Raw genomic sequence first — 21,463 nt, forward strand, 5'->3', positions numbered from 1 at the left:
TAATTTCTCCCAACGCAAGCGTAGAAGTGACAGACAGTTAATGAGTTTACCAGGACAGTCTTCCCACTAGCACTGTGCCATTCAGGTAAAAGCTTTTAAAGACATGAATGTAAATAATTCACCTTGAAAATTTGATTACATTTTTACCAAGGATTAACAATTTAATGGAATCTATGGTTTCACTCGTGGTTGGAGCAGGTAATGTTTTCACCCTATTTGTTATTCTGTTTCGGTTTTTGCAAACAAGATATCTCAAAACTGAATGAGTGGATTTCAACAAAACTCAGTATGTAGTTTGGGCATGGTCTGGGGAACCATGGATTATGTTTTGATGCCAATATGGATCTGGATGGTGGAATTTTTTAAAGGATCTATTTGCATTTGTAAATGGACCAAATCTACTTTTATTTATAAATCATATTGAATATTTTAATGAGAACATCATTGTCCTTTTGGAATAATTGTAGATTTTTACAGCTGCAGTGTAGAATTTGAAGAGAGTTTTTGAATGTGTATTGGCTATAAGCCACCTCAGTGAGGTGGAGGTGGAGGCTCTTAATAATAAGATGGATATTTGCACTTTTTGAACTATTTTTTCTTGGACCTTGTAGATGGTAGACAGGTTTTGGGGAGTCAGGAGCTAGGCTATTTGCTGCAGGATTGCTAGCCTTGTAGATAGTATTACTTATATGGCCATCCCAGTTGAGTCTTTGGTCAATGGTGACATGCAAAATGTTGATAGTGGGGAATTCTGGTCAAAGCACAGCAGGTTAGGCAGCATCTCAGGAATAGAGAGTTCGACGTTTCGAGCATAAGCCCTTCATCAGGAATCATCAGGGCTTATGCTCGAAACGTCGAACTCTCTATTCCTGAGATGCTGCCTAACCTGCTGTGCTTTGACCAGCAACACATTTGCAGCTGTGATCTCCAGCATCTGCAGACCTCATTTTTTACAGTGGGGAATTCTGTAATAGTAATGATGATAAGGGCGATGGTTAGATTCTGTCTTGTTGCATATGGTCAGTGCTTGGCGCTTGTGTGGCATGAACATTATTTGCCACTTAAAATCCCAAACTAGGTCATGCTGTACTTGGACATGGACTGTTTCAGTACCTAAGGAATTGTGAATGGTGCTAAACATTATGCAATCATTAATGATCATCCCCACCTTATAGTGGAGGGAGGGTCACTCACGAAACAGCTGAAAATGGTTGGGCCTAGGACACAACTCTGAGAAACACCAGCACATATATCCTGGAGCTGAGATAACTGACGTCCAACAACCACGATCATCTTTCTATGTGCTAGGTATGACTCCAATCAGTGGAGAGGTTGCCTCCTGATTCCCATTAATTCCAGTTTTGCTAGGTCTCTTTGATGCTACACTTGGTAAAATGCAGCCTTGATGTCAAGAGCTGTCGCTCTCACCTCACCTCGGGAATTCAGCTCGTTTGTCCATGTTTGAACCAAGACCGTAATGAGGTCAGGAGCTGAGTGGCCCTAATGGAACTCAAACTGGGCGTCAGTGAGCAACCTGCCGAGTGCATACTGCTTATAGCACCGTTGACGACACCTTCCATTACTTTACTGATGACTGAGAGTAAACTGATGGGTGGTCATTGGCCAGGTTGGATTTGTCCTGATTTTTGAGTACAGGACATACCTGGGCAAGATTTCACATTGCTGGATTGATTCCAGTGATGTAACTGTACTGGAAGAGCTTGGCTAAGGCAGCAGCAGGTTCAGGGTGTAGAAACAATAGTTAATGTTCCAGGTCCATTGGCTGGGCTGTTCTCCTTGGAGAAGATTAAGAGGAGATTTGATAGACACTACTAGGGATTCTTAGGGATCACCAGGTATAGGCCCAGAGATTAGTCAATCGTGTGATGGCCTGGGATCAGAAAGAAGATTGAAAATCTATAGCTGACTGTAAAACTGTGATTCATAGGTCAGGCAGCGTGAGCAGCTGAAACCAAGTACTTTCCTCAACAGACTGTGAGCACTGACCTATTCATTTCTCACGGGAAGTCCTCTCTTAGTACTGTTGGATAAAGGTGAAGAAGTTACATACCAGTGCTACCAGTGCAGTTGTCAGCATGTTGCATGAAATATTTACAATGAATGGTATCCCCTATGAGGTCACGGGGACAATGAATCACATTTTGCTAACATATGCTTCAGCCAATTTGCAGCCAGTTCTGGAACTGAATATTTCATAACTTTTCCCTGATAATCACAATTGACTGAAGAGCAGGTTCAGACAACAAAGCCTCCCTGGATTTTCTGCAGCATTGCTAAATGATTGATTCACGCCCCTCCAGTGGGATCTCATCATTAGATTTCCTAACAGGCAGAAAGCTGACAATTTAGTTCCCCATCCTACCAAAGAAGTTAACTCCATGTTTATGCCCATGGGGGTATCAGGGTGTTTATAAGGAGCAGTCCTATAGACTGCAAGGAGCTATAGACACAATAATAATTACTCCCACCCGCCCAAATGTGGATGCATAACCTTAACAGGAATGGTACTGTCATTTGAGGAACTGCAGAAAAGCAGTGATACTATTTTGTTTGGACTGAAGAAGTTGCACAACAGAACTGGAGGAACCTCAACCCATTACTGATCAATGAGTTGGGACATGAGGTAACAAAAATAATTTCCAGATCTAATTGTCAGGAACAGAATCAAACTCTTCAAACCAGACATAAGTGGGTACTGCAGATGATGGAAATCAGAGTCAAAATTAGAGTGGTACTGGAAAAGCACAGCAGTTCAGGCAGCATCCGAGGAGCAGGAAAATCAACATTTCGGGCAAAAGCCCTTCATCAGGAATGAAGGCAGGGACCCTCCAGGGTGGAGAGATAAATGGGAGGGGGGTGGGGCTGGGGAGAAGGTAGACAAGAGTACAGTAGGTGGATGGAGGTGGAAATGAAGGTGGTAGGTCAGAGAGGAAGGTGGAGCAGATAGGTGGGAAGGAAGATTGGCAGCCATGGGGTGGTGGGGTTGATTGGTACAGGTGTCCCAGAGATGTTCCACCGTCCCGTGGAACAACATTTCAATTCCCCCCTCCCACTCTGCTGGAGACATGCAGGTCCTGGGCCTCCTTCACCACCAATCCTCACCACCCAACGCCTGGAGGAAGAATGCCTCATCTTCTGCCTTGGAACACTACAACCCCATGGCATCAATGTGTACTTCATCAGTTTCCTCATTTCCCCTCCCCCCACCTTACCTCAGTTCCAACCTTCCAGCTCAGCACCATCCTCATGACCTGTCCTACCTGCCAATCTTCCTTCCACCTATCCGCTCCACCCTCCTCTCTGACCTACCACCTTCATCCCAAACACCATCCACCTATTGTACTCTTGGCTACCTTCTCTCCAGCCCCACTCCCCTCCCATTTATCTCTCCACCCCAGAGGCTCCCTGCCTTAATTCCTGATGAAGGGCTTTTGCCCAAAACGTCGATTTTCCTGCTCCTCGGATGCTGCCTGACCTGCTGGGCTTTTCCAGCACCACTCTAATCTAGACTCTTCAAACCAGTCATCTACTGACATTTTTCAAGATTGATGAGAACACATTCTGAGAGAATAGTGAAACATTCAGACTGCCTGAAATTATAAAGTCAGAGACATGGCTAGAAGTAACTATATTGAAAATACATAAATATTTATTAAGAGAAAACTTGGGTCACGAATAGACATTTTATAAGAGTGTAATGGTCTGAAAGGGTTAATGCTGAGAAGTGCCTTAATCACCATGCAATATAGTTATCACATGGGCTTGGGGAAGGACAGTTCATAATTTAGAAGGGGAGGACCTACCTCCTGATCTTCCTCATAGTTTCTGTAATGATGTAAATCATATTAATGCAACTTATACCCGTTCCTATCATATAAGAAACTACATCTTGTTTAAAACGAGGGCTGCTTATTAGATTGCCAAGTGGTTTTTCTTAACCATACCTGATCAACCATGACCTATAGAGCGTAACAGGGAAAGGCGGCTGTGGCATCAAATCTACCAGAAAGCTCACATATAATGTGATGATTTATCTCACAACAGACCCTGGTTCCTCTGAATTTCAAACATTTTCCAGGAGCTCACAATTCTAAATATATCCTGTATTTTTGTTTTTCCTGCCATCATTTCACATTTTGCCAAATGGTACGACATCTACTTTGTTCTTGTCCACTTACTGAGTGGTGCGGTGGCTCAGTGGTTAGCACCACTGTTTCACAGCGCCAGGGACCTGGGTTTGATTCCTGCCTCGGGCAGCAGTTTGCACATTCTCCCCATGTCTGTGTGGGTTTCCTCTGTGTGCTCCGGCTTTCTCTCACAATCCAAAGATGTACAGGTCAGGTGAATTGGCCATGCTAAATTGTCCATAGTTTTAGGTGCATTAATCAGGGGTAAATATAGGGTATGGAATGGGTCTGGCTGGGTTATTCTTCAGAGGGTCGGTGTGGACTTGATGGGCCAAAGGGCCTGTTTTCACACTGTAGGGAATCAAATCTAACCTTATCTATTTCCCTCTATTGCCTTTTTGCATATTTCTCACTGTTTACAATTTTATATTGTCAGCAAATATGGATACATTACAGCCAGTTTCCTCCTCTAAGCCAGGAGTATAGATTGGAAATAGCTGAGATTCTAGTATTGATCCCACTAGCTACAACCTGCCAACCCCAAAATGTTCCATTTATTCTTATGTCTATAAAGCAATTCTTAATCCATGCTAATATATTACTCTCAATCCCATGAAAGCTAGTAATAACTAGTGGTTAGTTTTCTTTATAATTAAGTTACAAATTTACTCTTGAAAAACTGAAGTAATCTTTCCTACTAAAAAAATGTGGGCGGGTTAAAAGTTCAAAGTCAAGTGAACTGCCACGTTCAAAAAGTACCATGGGTTACAATTCATCGTGAAGTTAGAGGTCTTCACTCCAATGTAAAAATCAAAAGTGGAGTCTTCAGTTGGCTGGAGGAGGACTTTCTGCTTGCAACGCATGGTAGGGGTAGGGCATGTCTCTTCTCTGACAGCTGCCAATCAAATGATTTCACCTAGCAGGCTGGACACTTGGCACTGCATCCCCCACCATGGATATAATCCTAGTGGAAGCAGAAAAACGTCCTACAGTAGCCATTAATTGGTTATTGCAGGACTCAATTGGTAAGGGGTTTGCTTGTTGCCTCCGCTATGGTTAGTCAAATCACAGTGGGATGGGTACTACATAGGCAGTGGGCATAACACCATGATACTGTATTTAGCAATACCTCCTGGATACGATTCTGAAAGACTTGCATTTTATATCAAACTGTGCTGACCATCGGATTTCTCAAAATACTTTCCAGCCAATGAAGCCCTTCTGGGGTGTTGTCACTGTTGTAATATTGTCAACATGGAGGATTCTTCAATTTAGCAATGTGATCATGGCCAGATCATTTGTTTTTCTTTGAGATGTTGATTAAAGATATTGGGATATTAGGCTCGAGATCAGGGCAACTACCTTGCTCTTCTCTGAAAATTGCATTAGTATCGTTTACATACACTTGAAGAGACAGATAATATCTCAGTTTGAGAGAACATGAAGTGGTAGTGAAAGAAGGAAAATATTAATAGCAAACTTAATCTCAAGGAGATTTAGAGTTAATGAGGTAGAACAGTGCTTAACGCTCTTCTTTTGAGAGATTACAGGTATACCCATTTCGAGAGAGCCCATCCAAACATGGTGTAGCTATATCAAAGAGATGTGCAAATAGTCTTGTACTTTGATTGAATAGTATATTCTTTGATTTGATTTGATTTATTATTGTCACATGTACCTAAGTACAGTGAAAGGTTTTGTTTTGCGTGCAGTACAGGCAGATCATAACACAAAGTGCATAAAGGTAATAGAACAGAGCGAGGAATAAAATGTTACAGCTATAGAGAAGGTGCACAAAGAGCAAGATCAATATGAAATTTAAAATTTGCGAGGTCCTTTCAGAAGTCTAATAACAGCAGGGAAGAAGCTGTTCTTGAAGCTGTTGTTACAATATATTCACTACATTAACTATTATAAAGGCAGGCTGATTTACATTGTACAGTTATTATACTGGCTCTGTATATTGCATGTATTATATATTGTATAAAATTATGAACAGGCTTACATATAAGCATATGAACTAAAATTGGTAACAGTGGCTTTTAATGCAGTCGCCAATCTCCACATTTTCAATCTGCAATCATCTCCCTCCCAGCTAAAACCCAACTTCATGTGGTAGGTTTTTACCACGTAGAGTTAACATAACATTAACAACAATCAGAATTACAAGCAAAATACAACAGAGAATGAAAGGGGGAAGATTAGATGATAGCCTCCAATACATTTGTATTTTATTCCTGCTAGTGCGATGCTCTGTTGCTTCATATATAATAGTTGGTTTTGAAATATACTGGCCATGAAGTGATGTGTGGAAAGGTGCTAATATCACCGATTCCATTAAACACAAATCCAAAGCATAGACCAGGAAATTGCACTGGGTAATGATCAAACAAGCCATATAGGTACCTGGAGGATCATAGCTTAACCCCACTGCAATAAAGCATGTTAGATAGAAGCCCAAAAATGAGAAGGAACAAAAGAGAAAATAATTTATGAAAATATATTTCACATTCTTTGAATCAACACCTCCCTTTTGCATTGAGATGAGAGTTGATTCGTGATTTGTGGTCAGTGACAGTTGGAAGATTATTTTGCCATGGATGTCAAGTCAAAGTCTGGTCCCCACCTGTCCATGCAGCTTCCCATTTGAATCATGGGACACTGCTGAGTCATTCACAACTTCTACACCTTCTGGCACATGGACATAGCATGGCACCCCAAGAGCTATTCTGTAGATATGGGCCTTTGATTCCGAATTTTTCCAGTCTGTATATCTCTGCAACAGTTGATGACATCAATTTGCATTTGTAAGTATTAGTGAACAGTTATAGCTTTAAAATCTGGTCAGGAACTTCCAAATGGTACTGGTTTGTAAATACCATTTAGTGGCTAATGGGTTTTTGCAGGAAGAGAGAGCTGACAGTGCTTTCCATCTTCTCATTGATTTAACGTCTTGTTTATAAACAGAACCAGAACGAGTCACTGTAATTCAAGTATATCCTCGTATACTCGAGGCTTCCGATTGCCTGTTCACTCATTTATCACCATCCAGTTTGCTGTCATGTACTACCTCTTAAAAAAACTTGGGTGACTGACAGCTCCATACCTGTTTCAGATATTATAGTAACTTGTTCACTGATGATACCATGAACTACACCACTCATTTAAACTCACATCTCTTCAGCTATTTTGGAGGAACTTAAATTCTGTACTGTATTAAAACTAAAGATTACATAAGAGAGTACATGTTAAAATTAAATGCACATTTAAACTTCTAAAGAGTAAGATTTTTAAAAAAATTCATTCACAGGATGAGGGCACCACTGGCCAGGCAAACATTTATTATCCATCCTTAATTGGCTAGAACACAATTAAGAGTCCACCACATTGCCACGGGTTTGGAGTCATATGTAGACCAGACCGGATAAGAATGGCAGATTCCCTTCTCTAAAAGGACATCAGCGAATCAGATAGGTTTTTCTGACAATCGACAACGGTTTCATGACCACGAAAATTGTATTGAATATAAATTCCACCATCTGCTATGGCGAGATTCACTCCTCAGTCCCCAGTACATTATCTGGGTCTCTGGATCAATGAGCAGTAATACCACTAGGCTATCCCTTCCCCTCTGACAGGTTGAGGTAGGTACTGCAGACTGCGTACAAACACTGACTTGACCAATACTTTGTCTTAATCACTATAACATGCGGGGAAGTTTACTCTTTGAAAGTTTAATCAGCCTGTTTTTTAAAGCAAGTTTGATTAACAGAGCATGATTAAATTTAGCTTTAAGTCGGACATAAACCAAGGTAGACAAAAGGATCTATTTACTACTCAGTGAAATGTCCGGACTTTGCAGTTTGATATCGCATGAGAATGTAAAGGATACAAACAAGGAAATTTTGGAAAATGCTCAACTTTATCCCCATGTATTAAACACACCATATAAACCCACAATAATAGTTCATTTCTTTTCTCCAAAATGTATCAATTGTCATTTTGCCACTTTGTAAATGGAGGAACCAGCAAAGGCCATGCAGTGTGTTTAGCTTGTTGTGTCATTCAGTTTCATTTTGGTTGATCTATACTTCCACTTCATCTATCTACCATAGTTCTACATCCCTCGATAACCCAAACCAATAATAATCTAGCAATTTCAGTTTGTAAATTTTCAAGTGGTTTACATCCTCAATGGCTTTTGAGTGAGGCCGTTCCAGATTCCCAATTGTCTTTGTGTGACTAAATCCTTCTTCCTTTCATTCCTGAATGACCTTGTTCAAAACTTAAAATGTTTCCCCTTGTTCTGGTCTCTCCCACCAGAGGAACTATTTTTATTAACCCTAACAATTTTCCTAACCTTATGAAGCACCACAATCAATTCAGCCCTTGATCTCCTTTAGTCAAGGGAAAACAAGCTCAGTTTGTACACAAGTTGTTCATTGTTTAACCCCTGTAGTCCTGGTAGTATTCCGAAGGACCAGCACTGCATTCCCTCCAAATGAATATTTCTTCCTGAGCTTCGCAAACAGTTCACTGAATTTCTTCCACTAGTCTTCACCGTTGTTTGCTGTTTAAATCTGGCATCACATATAATCCAAAAGGGTAAGGTTATTAAGCTACCTCTGCAATCTATCATTTAGGAGACAAGTGAACCAGTGGTATTTGAATGATCATTGGTAGTATCATGGTCACTTTCCCCACTACTGCATTTTTATTTCTATTTCTGATGAAAGGCCACTGATATCAAATATTAACTCTCTTTCTCTCTCTCCACAGATGCTGCCTGACCTCCTGAGGTTCCTGATAAATTATGTTCTTATTCTATGCTTATGAAACTAAATTCAAATTCTCAAGCTGCTGATGAGTCATTCAGAAATTTCACACTCAGAGTTGTTACAATGCAGTAAGAGGCCATTTGGCCCATGGCATTAGGTAGGATGATAGCCTTTTTCCTCAGATGGTGATGGCTAGCATGAGGGGACATAGCTTCAAACTGAGGCGTGATAGATATAGGACAGATGTCAGAGGTAGGTTCTTTACTCAGAGAGTAGTTAGTGTGTGGAATGTCCTGCCTCCAACAGTAGTAGTCTTGCCAACTTTAAGGGCATTTAAATGGCCATTGGATAGGCATATGGACGAGAATGGAATAGTGTAGGTTCGATGGGCTTCAGATTGGTTTTACAGGTCAGTGCAACATCAAGGGCTGAAGGGCCTGTACTGCGCTGTAATGTTCTATGTTCTGTCAAAAACACCCTTCCACTTGTTTCTCTTCTGACAGAGATTTGAACCTTGTGAACAATTTACTTTGATCAGCTTTGAAGGTTTGTTTCATTATTATAACAATATCAATTCAGCCGCCTCCACATCAGCTCTTTCCCAGATAGGTCCGAGACCACTGTTTTCAACTTTAATGTCTGTATTGGGATCCACTTTAATATCTTCCTCAAAACCTCCACATAGGAAATTTATTCAGTGTAAATAATACTTCAGGGAATCAGTTGTCCCTATGCTGAGGAAATCAGTTCCTCTTGTTTCTGTAACTAAACCTGTATGAAAGGCTTATGCCCGAAACGTCGAATTTCCTGTTCCTTGGATGCTGCCTAACCTGCTGTGCTTTAACCAGCAACACATTTTCAGCTGTGATCTCCAGCATCTGCAGACCTCATTTTTTACCTGTATGAAATCATGCCGTCTATTTATACCATAAGCACTTCCCTGATTTTTGTTCCTTGCTCCAAATCCAGATCAAATTGCATGAATTTCTTGAAGGACCTTGGATATCCCACTTTAGGTTGCTGGTGATCTTAGGTAAAAGGCCTAACTTGTTTTAGTGTGTGTGCACGTGTGTGTGTGTTTCTGTGCAGAAAATCAGCAATTATAAAAATTATGGAGTAACTTCAACATGGCAAAGTAGCACTCGACGTAGTGGACATTACAGTGAGCAGGGAAAGGGACCGATGAATTGAAGAGGGAGGTCTTGAGAAGGCTTTTGAAAATAGGAAATATAAGCCTCACCTTCAGGAGAAAAGATGAAGTGTGACAGGAGGGGTTGTGGGGAAGTCACCGACAGAATGGGCTGGAAGGGCTCGAGAATGTTAATGTTTAGAGACTAATGGCTCTGCTTCTCCAGTTAACACAAATTGAGCTGACATTGCAGCAGCGAAGTAAAGAGGCAAGTGGCATGTTGGCCTTTATTTCAAAGGGGTAAGAGTACAAAGACAGGCAGCAAGTATTGTCATGATTGTGTAGGGCATGACTGAGACAGTTCCTAGACTTGGTCTATGTATTAAGGGAAGGGTAAACTTGCATCAGATGTCTACAACAGCAAAGATTCCCGAGAATGGCCTCTGGGATGAGAGAGGATTGTTCAATGTGAAGAGACTGAGTTAATTTGGCCTCTGCTCTTTGGGATTTATAGGAATGAGAGTTGTCTCAAATTGAAATACACAACATTCAAAAAGAATGTTTCTCCTTGTCAGTGAAATAACAGAGTCTCAGAAAAAATTATTTTTTTCTCACTCACTCACTATTCCGAACAATCGCTCTCCGTCTTGGTCAGTATTCCAAACAACCCCACCCCCTCTCACTCACTATTCCGAACAAACCCTCTCCCCCTCATCACTATTCCGAACAATCCCACCCCCTTCTCACTCACTATTCTGAACAATCCCACCTCCTCTTGGTCAGTATTCCGAACAATCCCACCCTATCTCACTCACGATTCTGAACAATCGCTCCCCTTTTTGTCACTATTCCAAACAATCCCACCCTCCCTCACTCACTATTCCAAACAATCCCACAACCCTTTCACTCACTATTCCGAACAATCCCACCCTATTTCACTCATTATTCCGAACAATCCCACCCCCGTCTCACTCGCTTTTCCCAACAATGCCACCCGCTCTCGGTCTCTATTCTAAACAATCCCACCTCCTCTCGCTCACTATTCCGAACAATCCCATCCCACTCTTGAAACAATCCCACCCCCTCTCACTCACGATTCCAAGCAATCTCTCCCCTCTCTGTCACTATTCCGAACAATCCCACTCCCCTCTCACACACTATTCTGCACATTCCAACTCCCCCCTCGGAACAATCCAACCCCCTCTCGCTCACTATTCCGAACAATCCCTTCTCCCTCTCACTCACCATTCTAGACAATCCCACCCTCCCTCACTATTCCGAACAATCCCTCCCCGCTCCCACTCACTATTCCGAACAATCCCTCCCCGCTCCCACTCACTATTCCGAACAATCCCTCTCCCCTCCCACTCACTATTCCGAACCAATCCCACCCCCCTCACTCACCATTCCAAACAATCCTTCCCTCGCTCACTATTTCGAACAATTCCAAACAATCCCTCACCCCTCTCACTCAGTATTCTGAACAATCGCTCCCCTTCTCACACACTATTCCGAACAATCCCACTCCCCTCTCACTCACTATTTGGAAAAATCTCATCCCCTCTCGCTCACTACTCTGAGCAATCCCACCCCCTCTTACTCACTATTCCAAACAAGCCTTCTCCCCTCTCTCTCACTATTCAAAACCATATGTCCCTCCTCTCCGTCACTATTCCAAACAATCCCATCCCCCTCTCACTCACTTTTCCCGACAATGCCACCCGCTCTCAGTCTCTATTCTGAACAATCCCACCTCCTCTCGCTCACTATTCCGAACAATCCCTTCTCTCTCTCACTCACCATTCCAAACAATCCCACCCTCCTTCACTATTCCGAACAATCCCACCGCCTCTCGCTCACTATTTCAAACAATCCCTCTCCCCTCTCTCTCTCACTATTCCAATAAATTCCCACCCCCCTCACTCACTATTCCGAACAATCCCTTCCCCCTCTCACTCACCATTCCAAACAATCCCTCCCTCCTCTCATTATACCATATGTCCCCCCTCTCCATCACTATTCCAAAAAATCCTACCCCCTGTCAGTCACTATTCCAAACAGTCCCTCCCCGCCTCACTCACTATTCCGAACAATCCCACTCCCCTCACCTCACTATTTTAAACAATCCTTCCCCCCTCTTGGTCAATATTGCAAACAATCCCAACCCCCTCTCACTCACTGTTCTGAACAATCCCACCTCCTCTCGGTCAGTATTCCGAACAATGCCACCCCATCTCACTCACGATTCCGAACAATCACTCCCCTCTCTGTCACTATTTCAAACAATCCCAGCGCTCTCGCTCACTATTCCAAATAATCCCTCCCCGCTCTCTCTCACTATTCTGAACAATCCCTCACTCCTCTCGGTCACTATTCTGAACAATCCCATCCCCCTCACACTCACTATTCCGAATAATCTCATCCCCTCTCACTCACTACTCCAAGCATTCCCACCCCCTCTTACTCACTATTACAAACAAGCCTTCTCCCCTCTCACTCACTATTCCAAACAATCCCACCCTATTTCACTCACTATTCCAAACAATCCCATCCTATTTCACTCACTATTCCAAACAATCCCACCCTATTTCACTCACTATTCTGAACAATCCCACCCTATTTCACTCACTATTCCAAACAATCCCACCCTATTTCACTCACTATTCCAAACAATCCCATCCTATTTCACTCACTATTCCAAACAATCCCACCCTATTTCACTCACTATTCTGAACAATCCCACCCTATTTCACTCACTATTCTGAACAATCCCACCCTATTTCACTCACTATTCCAAACAATCCCACCCTATTTCACTCACTATTCCGAACAATCCCATCCTATTTCACTCACTATTCCGAACAATCCCACCCCCCTCTCATTCGCTTTTCCCAACAATGCCACCCACTCTCAGTCTCTATTCTGAACAATCCCACCTCCTCTCGCTCACTATTCCGAACAATTGCTACCCCCTCTCACTCACTATTCCGAACAATGCCACACCCCTCACTCACTATTCGGAACAATCCCTTCCCCCCTCACTCACCATTCCAAACAATCCTTCCCTCGCTCAATATTCCGAACAATCACACCCCCCCTCACTATTCCGAATAATCTCATCCCCTCTCGCTCACTACCCCGAGCATTCCCACCCCCTCTTACTCACTATTCCGAACAAGCCTTCTCCCCTCTCACTCACTATTCCAAACAATCCCTACCCCCTCTCACTCACTATTCAAAACCATATGTCCCCCCTCTCCGTCACTATTCCATACAATCCTTCCCCTGTCAGTCACTATTCCGAACAATCCCACCCCCATCTCACTCGCTTTTCCCAACAATGCCACCTGCTCTCAGTCTCTATTCTGAACAATCCCACCTCCTCTTGCTCACTATTCCGAACAAACCCACCCCCTCACACTCACGATTCCGACCAATCTCTCCCCACTCTTTCACTATTCCGAACAATCCCACTCCCCTCCTGCACACTATTCTGAACATTTCGACTCCCCCCTCGGAACAATCCCACCCCCTCTCGCTCACTATTCCGAACAATCCCTTCTCCCTCTCACTCACTATTCCAAACAATTCCACCCTCGTTCACTATTCCGGACAATCCCACCCCTTCTCACTCACTATTCTGAACAATCCCTCCCCACTCTCAGTCACTATTCCGAACAATCCCTCCATTCTCTCACTCACTATTCCGAACAATCCCTCCCCACTCACTCACTATTCCGAACAATCCCACTCCTTCTCACTCACTATTCTGAACAATCCCACTCCTTCTCACTCACTATTCCGAACAATCCCATCCCCCACTTGTTCACTATTCCTAACAATCCCACTCCCCTCACACTATTCCAAATAATCCAACCCCCTCTCCATCACAATTCCGAATAATCCCTCCCCCCTCACTCACTATTCCGAACAATCCCTCCCTCCTCTCCCCTCTCACTCACTATTCCGAACAATCCCTCCCTGCTCCCACTCACTATTCCGAACAATCCTTCTTCCCTCTCACTCAGTATTCCGAACAATCCCTCTCCCTCACTATTCCGAACAATCCCACCACCTCACTCACTATTCCAAACAATCCCTCTCCCCTCTCACTCACTATTCCGAACAATCCCTCTCACTCACTATTCCGAACAATCCCACCACCTCACTCACTATTCCAAACAATCCCTCTCCCCTCTCACTCACTATTCCGAACAATCCCTCTCCCTCACTATTCCGAACAATCCCACCACCTCACTCACTATTCCAAACAATCCCTCTCCCCTCTCACTCACTATTCCGAACAATCCCTCTCACTCACTATCCGAACAATCCCTCCCCGCTCCCACTCACTATTCCGAACAATCCCTCTCACTCAGTATTCCGAACAATCCCTCCCTGCTCCCACTCACCATTCCGAACAATCCTTCTTCCCTCTCACTCACTATTCCGATCAATCCCTCTCCCCTCTCACTCACTATTCCTATCAATCCCTCTCCCCTCTCACTCACTATTCCGAACCAATCCCACCTCCCTCACTCACCATTCCAAACAATCCTTCCCTCACTCACCATTCCAAACAATCCTTCCCTCGCTCACTATTCCGAACAATCCCTCACCCCTCTCACTCAGTATTCTGAACAATCCCTCCCTCTCACTCACCATTCCAAACAATCCCACCCTCCCTCACTATTCCGAACAATCCCACCCCCTCTCGCTCACTATTTCAAACAATCCCTCTCCCCTCACTCTCACTATTCCGAAAAAATCCCACCCCCCTCACTCACTATTCCGAACAATCCCTCCCTCTCACTCACTATTCCGAGCAATCCCTCCCTCCTCTCATTATACCATATGTCCCCCCCTCCGTCACTATTCCAAAAAATCCTGCCCCCTGTCAGTCACTATTCCAAACAGTCCCTCCCCGCCTCACTCACTATTCCGAACAATCCCACTCCCCTCACCTCACTATTTTAAACAATCCTTCCCCCCTCTTGGTCAATATTGCAAACAATCCCAACCCCCTCTCACTCACTGTTCTGAACAATCCCACCTCCTCTAGGTCAGTATTCCGAACAATTCCACCCCATCTCACTCACAATTCCGAACAATCACTCCCCTCTCTGTCACTATTCCAAACAATCCCACCGCCTCTCGCTCACTATTTCGAACAATCCATCTCCCCCTCACTCACTATTCCGAACAATCCCTCCCCGCACTCTCTCACTATTCTGAACAATCCCGCCCCCCTCACACTCACTATTCCGAATAATCTCATCCCCTCTCGCTCACTACCCCGAGCATTCCCACCCCCTCTTACTCACTATTCCGAACAATCCCACCCCCCTCTCACTCACTTTTCCCAACAATGCCACCCGCTCTCAGTCTCTATTCTGAACAATCCCACCTCCTCTTGCTCACTATTCCAAACAATCCCACCCTCTCACACTCACGATTCCGAAAAATCTCTCCCCTCTCTGTCACTATTTCAAACAATCCCATTCCCCTCCTGCACACTATTCTGAACATTCCGACTCCCCCCTCGGAACAATCCCACCCCCTCTCGCTCACTATTCCGGACAATCCCACCCCATCTCACTCACTATTCTGAACAATCCCTCCCCACTCTCAGTCACTATTCCAAACAATCCCTCCATCCTCTCACTCACTATTCCGAACAATGCCTCCCCACTCACTCACTATTCCGAACAATCCCATCCCCCACTTGCTCACAATTCCTAACAATCCCACTCCCCTCACACTATTCCAAATAATCCAACCTCCTCTCCATCACAATTCCGAACAATCCCTCCATCCTCTCACTCACTATTCCAATCAATCTCACCCCCACTCGGTCTCTGTTCTGAACAATCCCTCCCCCCCCACTCACTATTCCGAACAATTCCTCCTCCACTCACTCACTACTCCAAACAATCCCTCACCCCTCTCGGTCACTATTCCGAACAATCCCTCACCCCTCTCGGTCACTATTCCAAATAATCCCTCGCTCCACTCTGTCTCTGTTCCGAACAATCCCACCCCTTCTCACTCACTATTCCGAACAGTCCCACCCCCTCTCACTCACTATTCTGAACAATCCCACCCCCCTCACTATTCTGAACAATCCCTTCCCCCCACTCACCATTCCAAACAATCCTTCCCTCGCTCACTATTCCGAACAATCCCTCACCCCTCTCTCACACACTATTCCGACCAATCCCACTCCCCTCTCACTCAGTATTCTGAACAATCCCACCTCCCTCTCACTCACTATTCTGAATAATCTCATCCCCTCTCGCTTACTATTCCGAGCATTCCCACCCACTCTTACTCACTATTCCGAACAATCCCACCCCCCTCTCACTCACTATTCAAAACCATATGCCCCCCTCTCCGTCACTATTCCATACAATCCTTCCCCCTGTCAGTCACTATTCCGAACAATCCCATCCCCCTCTCACTTGCTTTTCCCAACAATGCCACCCGCTCTCAGTCTCTATTCTGAACAATCCCACCTCCTCTCGCTCACTATTCTGAACAATCCCATCCCATTCTCGAAACAATTCCACCCCCTCTCACTCACGATTCCGAGCAATCTCTCCCCTCTCTGTCACTATTCCGAACAATCCCACTCCCCTCTCACACACTATTCTGCACATTCCGACTCCCCCCTCGGAACAATCCAACCCCCTCTCGCTCACTATTCTGAACAATCCCACCCCTTCTCACTCACTATTCCGAACCCCAACCCCCACTCGGTCACTATTCCGAACATTCCCACCTCTCTCACTCACCATTCTGAGCATTCCCACCCCTCTCACTCACTATTCCGAACAATCCCTCCCTCCTCTCGGTCACTATTCCGAACATTCCCACCCCTCTCACTCACCATTCTGAACAATCCCTCCCTCCTCTCGGTCACTATTCCGAACAATCCCACACCCCACTCACTCACTATTCCGAACATTCCTACTTCTCATTTACTATTCCGCACAATCCCTCTCCCCTCTCACTCACTATTCCGAACAATCCCACACCCCACTCACTCACTATTCCGAACAATCCCTCTCCCCTCTCACTTACTATGCCGAACAATCCCACTCCTCTCTCCTCACTATTCCGAACAGGGCCACCCCCCACTCATTCACTATTTTGAGCAATCCCAATCCCTCTTACTCACTATTCCGAACAACCCCTCCCCCCTCTGACTCATGACTCCAAACAATCCCACCCCCTTTTACTCACTATTCCAAACAATCCCTCTACCTCGCTCACTCACTATTCCGAACAATCCCTCTCCTGCCCTCACTCACTATTCCGAACAACCCCACCCCCCACTCGGTCACTATTCCGTACATTCCCACCCTTCTGACTCTCTATTCCGAACAATCGCTCCCTCCTATTGGTCACTATTCCGAACATTCCCACCCCCCTCACTCACTATTCTGAACATTCCCACCCCTTTCACTCACTATTCCGAACAATCCCTCCCTCCTCTCGGTCACTATTCCGAACAATCCCACACCCTCTCTCTCACTATTCTGAACATTCCTACTCCTCATTTACTATTCCGAACAATCCCACTCCCCTCTCCTCACTATTCCGAACAGGCACTCCCCCCACTCACTCACTATTCTGAACAATCCTACCGCCTCTTACTCACTATTTCGAACAACCCCACACCCCTTTCGGTCATTTTTCCGAACAATCCCTCCCTCCTCTTGGTCACTATTCTGAACAATCCCTCTCCCCACTCACTCACTATTCCGAACAATCCCTCCCCTCACTCACTCACTATTCCAAACAATCCCTCCCCTCACTCACTCACTATTCCAAACAATCCCTCCCCCCTCTCACTCACTATTCCGAACAACCCCACCCCCCACTCGGTCACTATTCTGAACATTCCCACCCCTGTCACTCACTATTCCGAACAATCCCTCCCTCCTATGGGTCACTATTCCAAACAATCCCTCCCCCCACTCACTCACTATTCCGAACAATCCCACACCCCACTCACTCACTATTCTGAATAATCCCACTCCCCTCTCCTCACTATTCCGAACAGGGCCACCCCCCACTCATTCACTATTTTGAGCAATCCCAATCCCCCTTACTCACTATTCCGAACAATCCCTCCCCCCCTCACTCACAACTCCAAACAATCCCTCCCCCTTTTACTCACTATTCCGAACAGTCCCACCTCTTCTCACTCACTATTCCGAACAATCCCTCTACCCCGCTCACTCACTATTCCGAACCCCACCTCCCACTCGGTCACTATTCCGAACATTCCCACCTCTCTCACTCACTATTCCGAACAATCCCTCCCTCCTCTCGGTCACTATTCCGAACATTCCCACCCCTCTCACTCACCATTCTGAACATTCCCACCCCTCTCACTCACTATGCCGAACAATCCCTCCCTCCTCTCGGTCACTGTTCCGAACAATCCCTCCCTCCTCTCGGTCACTATTCCGAACAATCCCTCCCTCCTCTCGGTCACTATTCCGAACAATCCCACACCCCACTCACTCACTATTCCGAACATTCCTACTTCGCATTTACTATTCCGCACAATCCCACTCCCCTCTCACTCACTATTCCAAACAATCCCAACCTCCTCTCAGTCACTATTCCGAACAATCCCTCACCCCCTCACTCACTATTCCGAATAATCCCACCCCTTCTCACTCACTATTCCGAACAATCCCACTCCCCTCTCCTCACTATTCCGAACAGGCCCTCCCCCCACTCACTCACTATTCTGAACAATCCTACCGCCTCTTACTCACTATTCCGAACAATCCCTCACCCCTCACTCACTATTCCGATCAAGCCCTCCCTCCTCTCACTATTCCGAACAATCCCACCCCTCTCTCACTTGCTATTCCTAACAATCCCATCCCCCCTCACTCAGTATTCCTAACAAGCCCTCCCTTTTCTCACTCACTATTCCGAACTTCCCCCCCCCACTCACTTTCTGAACAATCCCACCCCCCTCTCACTCATGATTCTGAACAATCCCACTCCTTCTTCGTCACTATTTTGAACAATCCCTCGCCCTCTCACTCACTATTCCAAACGATACCACCCACTCTCGGTCACTTTTCCGAACAATGCCTTCCCCTCTCGGCCACTATTATGAGCAATCACTTCCTCTCTCACTCACTATTCCGAACAATCCCTCCCCTCCGTCACTCACTATTTTGTTCAATCACCCCCTCACTCAATATTCCAAACTATCCCTCCCCCCCACTCACTATTCCAAACAATCTCTCCCCGCTTGGTCACTATTCCAAACAATGCCTTCCCCTCACACACTATTCTGAACAATCCCTTCCCCCTCTCGGTCACTATTCCGAACAATCCCATCTGACTTACTTCTGTCGTCCCTCCGGCTTGCCATTCCAGTCACTGTCCCTATTCCTGCTCATTATTCCAATCAAACTATATCCTCTCTACACTCAATATTCTGAGAAATCAAAGTCGTCTCATTGGAATTCTGACTAATTACCTCCTCACTCCTGTATTATTACAAACAATCCCTGGTCCCCATTTCCATTCACGATGCTGAACAATCTTTGTGTTCACTCCTGCACTCTTCTGACTATCTTTGTTCCTGCTCACTATTCCTGCTAACTCATGTACTGCCACTCAGAATTCCACACAAATTATGCTTACAGTCCCATTTACTATTCTGACTAATCCCTCTCCCCATAGTCAGTGTGACTAGAGTCATAGAGGTATTTAGCACAGACAGAGGCTCTTTACCCCACTGCATCTGCACCAGTCAGAAACAAGCACCCGGAGTCATAAAAACAAAGCGAAGTACAACACGGAAACAGACCCTTCGGTCCAAGTCGTCCATACTGACCAGATATCCTAACCCAATCTAGTCCTACCTGCCAGCACCCAGCCCATATCCTTACAAGATTAGAGTGGTGCTGGAAAAGCACAGCAGGTCAGGCAGCATCCGAGGAGCAGGGAAATCGACATTTCGGGCAAAAGCCCTTCATCAGGAATAGAACAAGGTGCCTGCAGAGTGGAGAGATAAATGAGAGGGGCGTGGGGGTGGGGAGAAAGTAGCATAGAGTACAATAGGTGAATGGGGGTGGAAATGAAGGTGATAGGTCAGAGAGGAGGGTGGAGTGGATACATGGATGGAAGATAGGCCGGTAGGATAGGTCATGGGGACGGTGCTGAGCTGGAAGGCTGGAGCTGGGGTGAGGTGGGGGAAGGGGAAATGAGGAAACTGGTGAAACCCACGTTGATGCCCTGGGATTGAAGTGTTCCGAGGCGGAAGATGAAGCGTTCTTCCTCCAGGCATCGGGTGGTGAGCGGCGGTGGAGGCGGCCCAGGACCTGCATGTCCTCGGCAGAGTGGGAGGGGGAGTTGAAATGTTCGGCCACAGGGCGGTGTGGTTGATTGGTGCGGGTGTCCCAGAGATGTTCCCTAAAGCACTCCACCCTCCTCTCTGACCTATCATCTTGGGAGTGGGAGTGGGAGTGGGGGGTGAGGGGGGGAGGTGAGGTGAGGAAATACAAAGCTGAAAATGTGTTGCTGGTTAAAGCACAGCAGGTTAGGCAGCATCCAAGGAACAGGAAATTCGACGTTTCGGGTCAGAGCCCTTCATCAGGATTCCTGATGAAGGGCTCTGGCCCGAAACGTCGAATTTCCTGTTCCTTGAATACTGCCTAACCTGCTGTGCTTTAACCAGCAACACATTTTCAGCTCTGATCTCCAGCATCTGCAGACCTCACTTTTTACTTGAGGAAATACAAAGCCATGACTTAATATAACACTCAAACTGAGCACTAATAACTGAGCGACAGAGAGAGAGAGAAGCTCCCTTTCCCCCGTCATCCCAGCAAGTTATATCATTCTCAGATCCTGAAGTTTGTGCCGAGTGTTTGCAAACTGCTGGATGGAGTTACTGAGGCAGGGAGACTGTACAAACAGCGTCACTTACACAAAGCCGTGGTAGATGAAGGCGCAGCTCCGTGGTCTCTCCAGGATGTTGTAGATGAGGTTTTGCAGTCTCCTGTAGTTCACACTCCTGCGGGGATAGTCGCCTCTCGCCAGCGGGCTGGCCAGCAGACTCAGGCGGCTGCCTTGCTGGGTGAAAGCCCGGTACTCAGCCGTGTCCAACCCTGTGGGTCTTCTCAGTGCGGATTCCACATCCCTCATGCCTACAAACTCCACTCTGCCTCCCCCTGCTGCTGCTGCTGCCGCCCCGGGGCTTGGCATCCCCAGGCCGGCCTCCTGGATCGCATTGCGGGCCATGCTCTCTGAGACATGGGGCTGGTGGCAGGCACACACAGACACACACACACACACAGGCACAGACACAGAGAGAGAGACAGACACAGAGAGAGAGACACACACAGAGGCACAGAGAGAGAGAG

General features: G+C 45.7%; 1 protein-coding gene across 1 annotated transcript in view; it reads right to left on the reverse strand.

Annotated features, from left to right (window-relative positions):
* The window catches only part of kcnq5a (potassium voltage-gated channel, KQT-like subfamily, member 5a), a 242,651-nt gene extending 221,310 nt beyond the window's left edge, over nucleotides 1–21,341 (reverse strand). Inside the window, exon 1 of the mRNA XM_060854986.1 lies at nucleotides 21,028–21,341. Coding sequence (XP_060710969.1) covers nucleotides 21,028–21,341 — 314 coding nt within the window. The remainder of the gene's footprint in view (nucleotides 1–21,027) is intronic.
* Between the last annotated feature and the right edge of the window lie 122 nt (nucleotides 21,342–21,463).

This window comes from Hemiscyllium ocellatum, chromosome 3, assembly GCF_020745735.1.
Source record: "Hemiscyllium ocellatum isolate sHemOce1 chromosome 3, sHemOce1.pat.X.cur, whole genome shotgun sequence".
In the NCBI taxonomy this organism is placed as follows: domain Eukaryota; kingdom Metazoa; phylum Chordata; class Chondrichthyes; order Orectolobiformes; family Hemiscylliidae; genus Hemiscyllium; species Hemiscyllium ocellatum.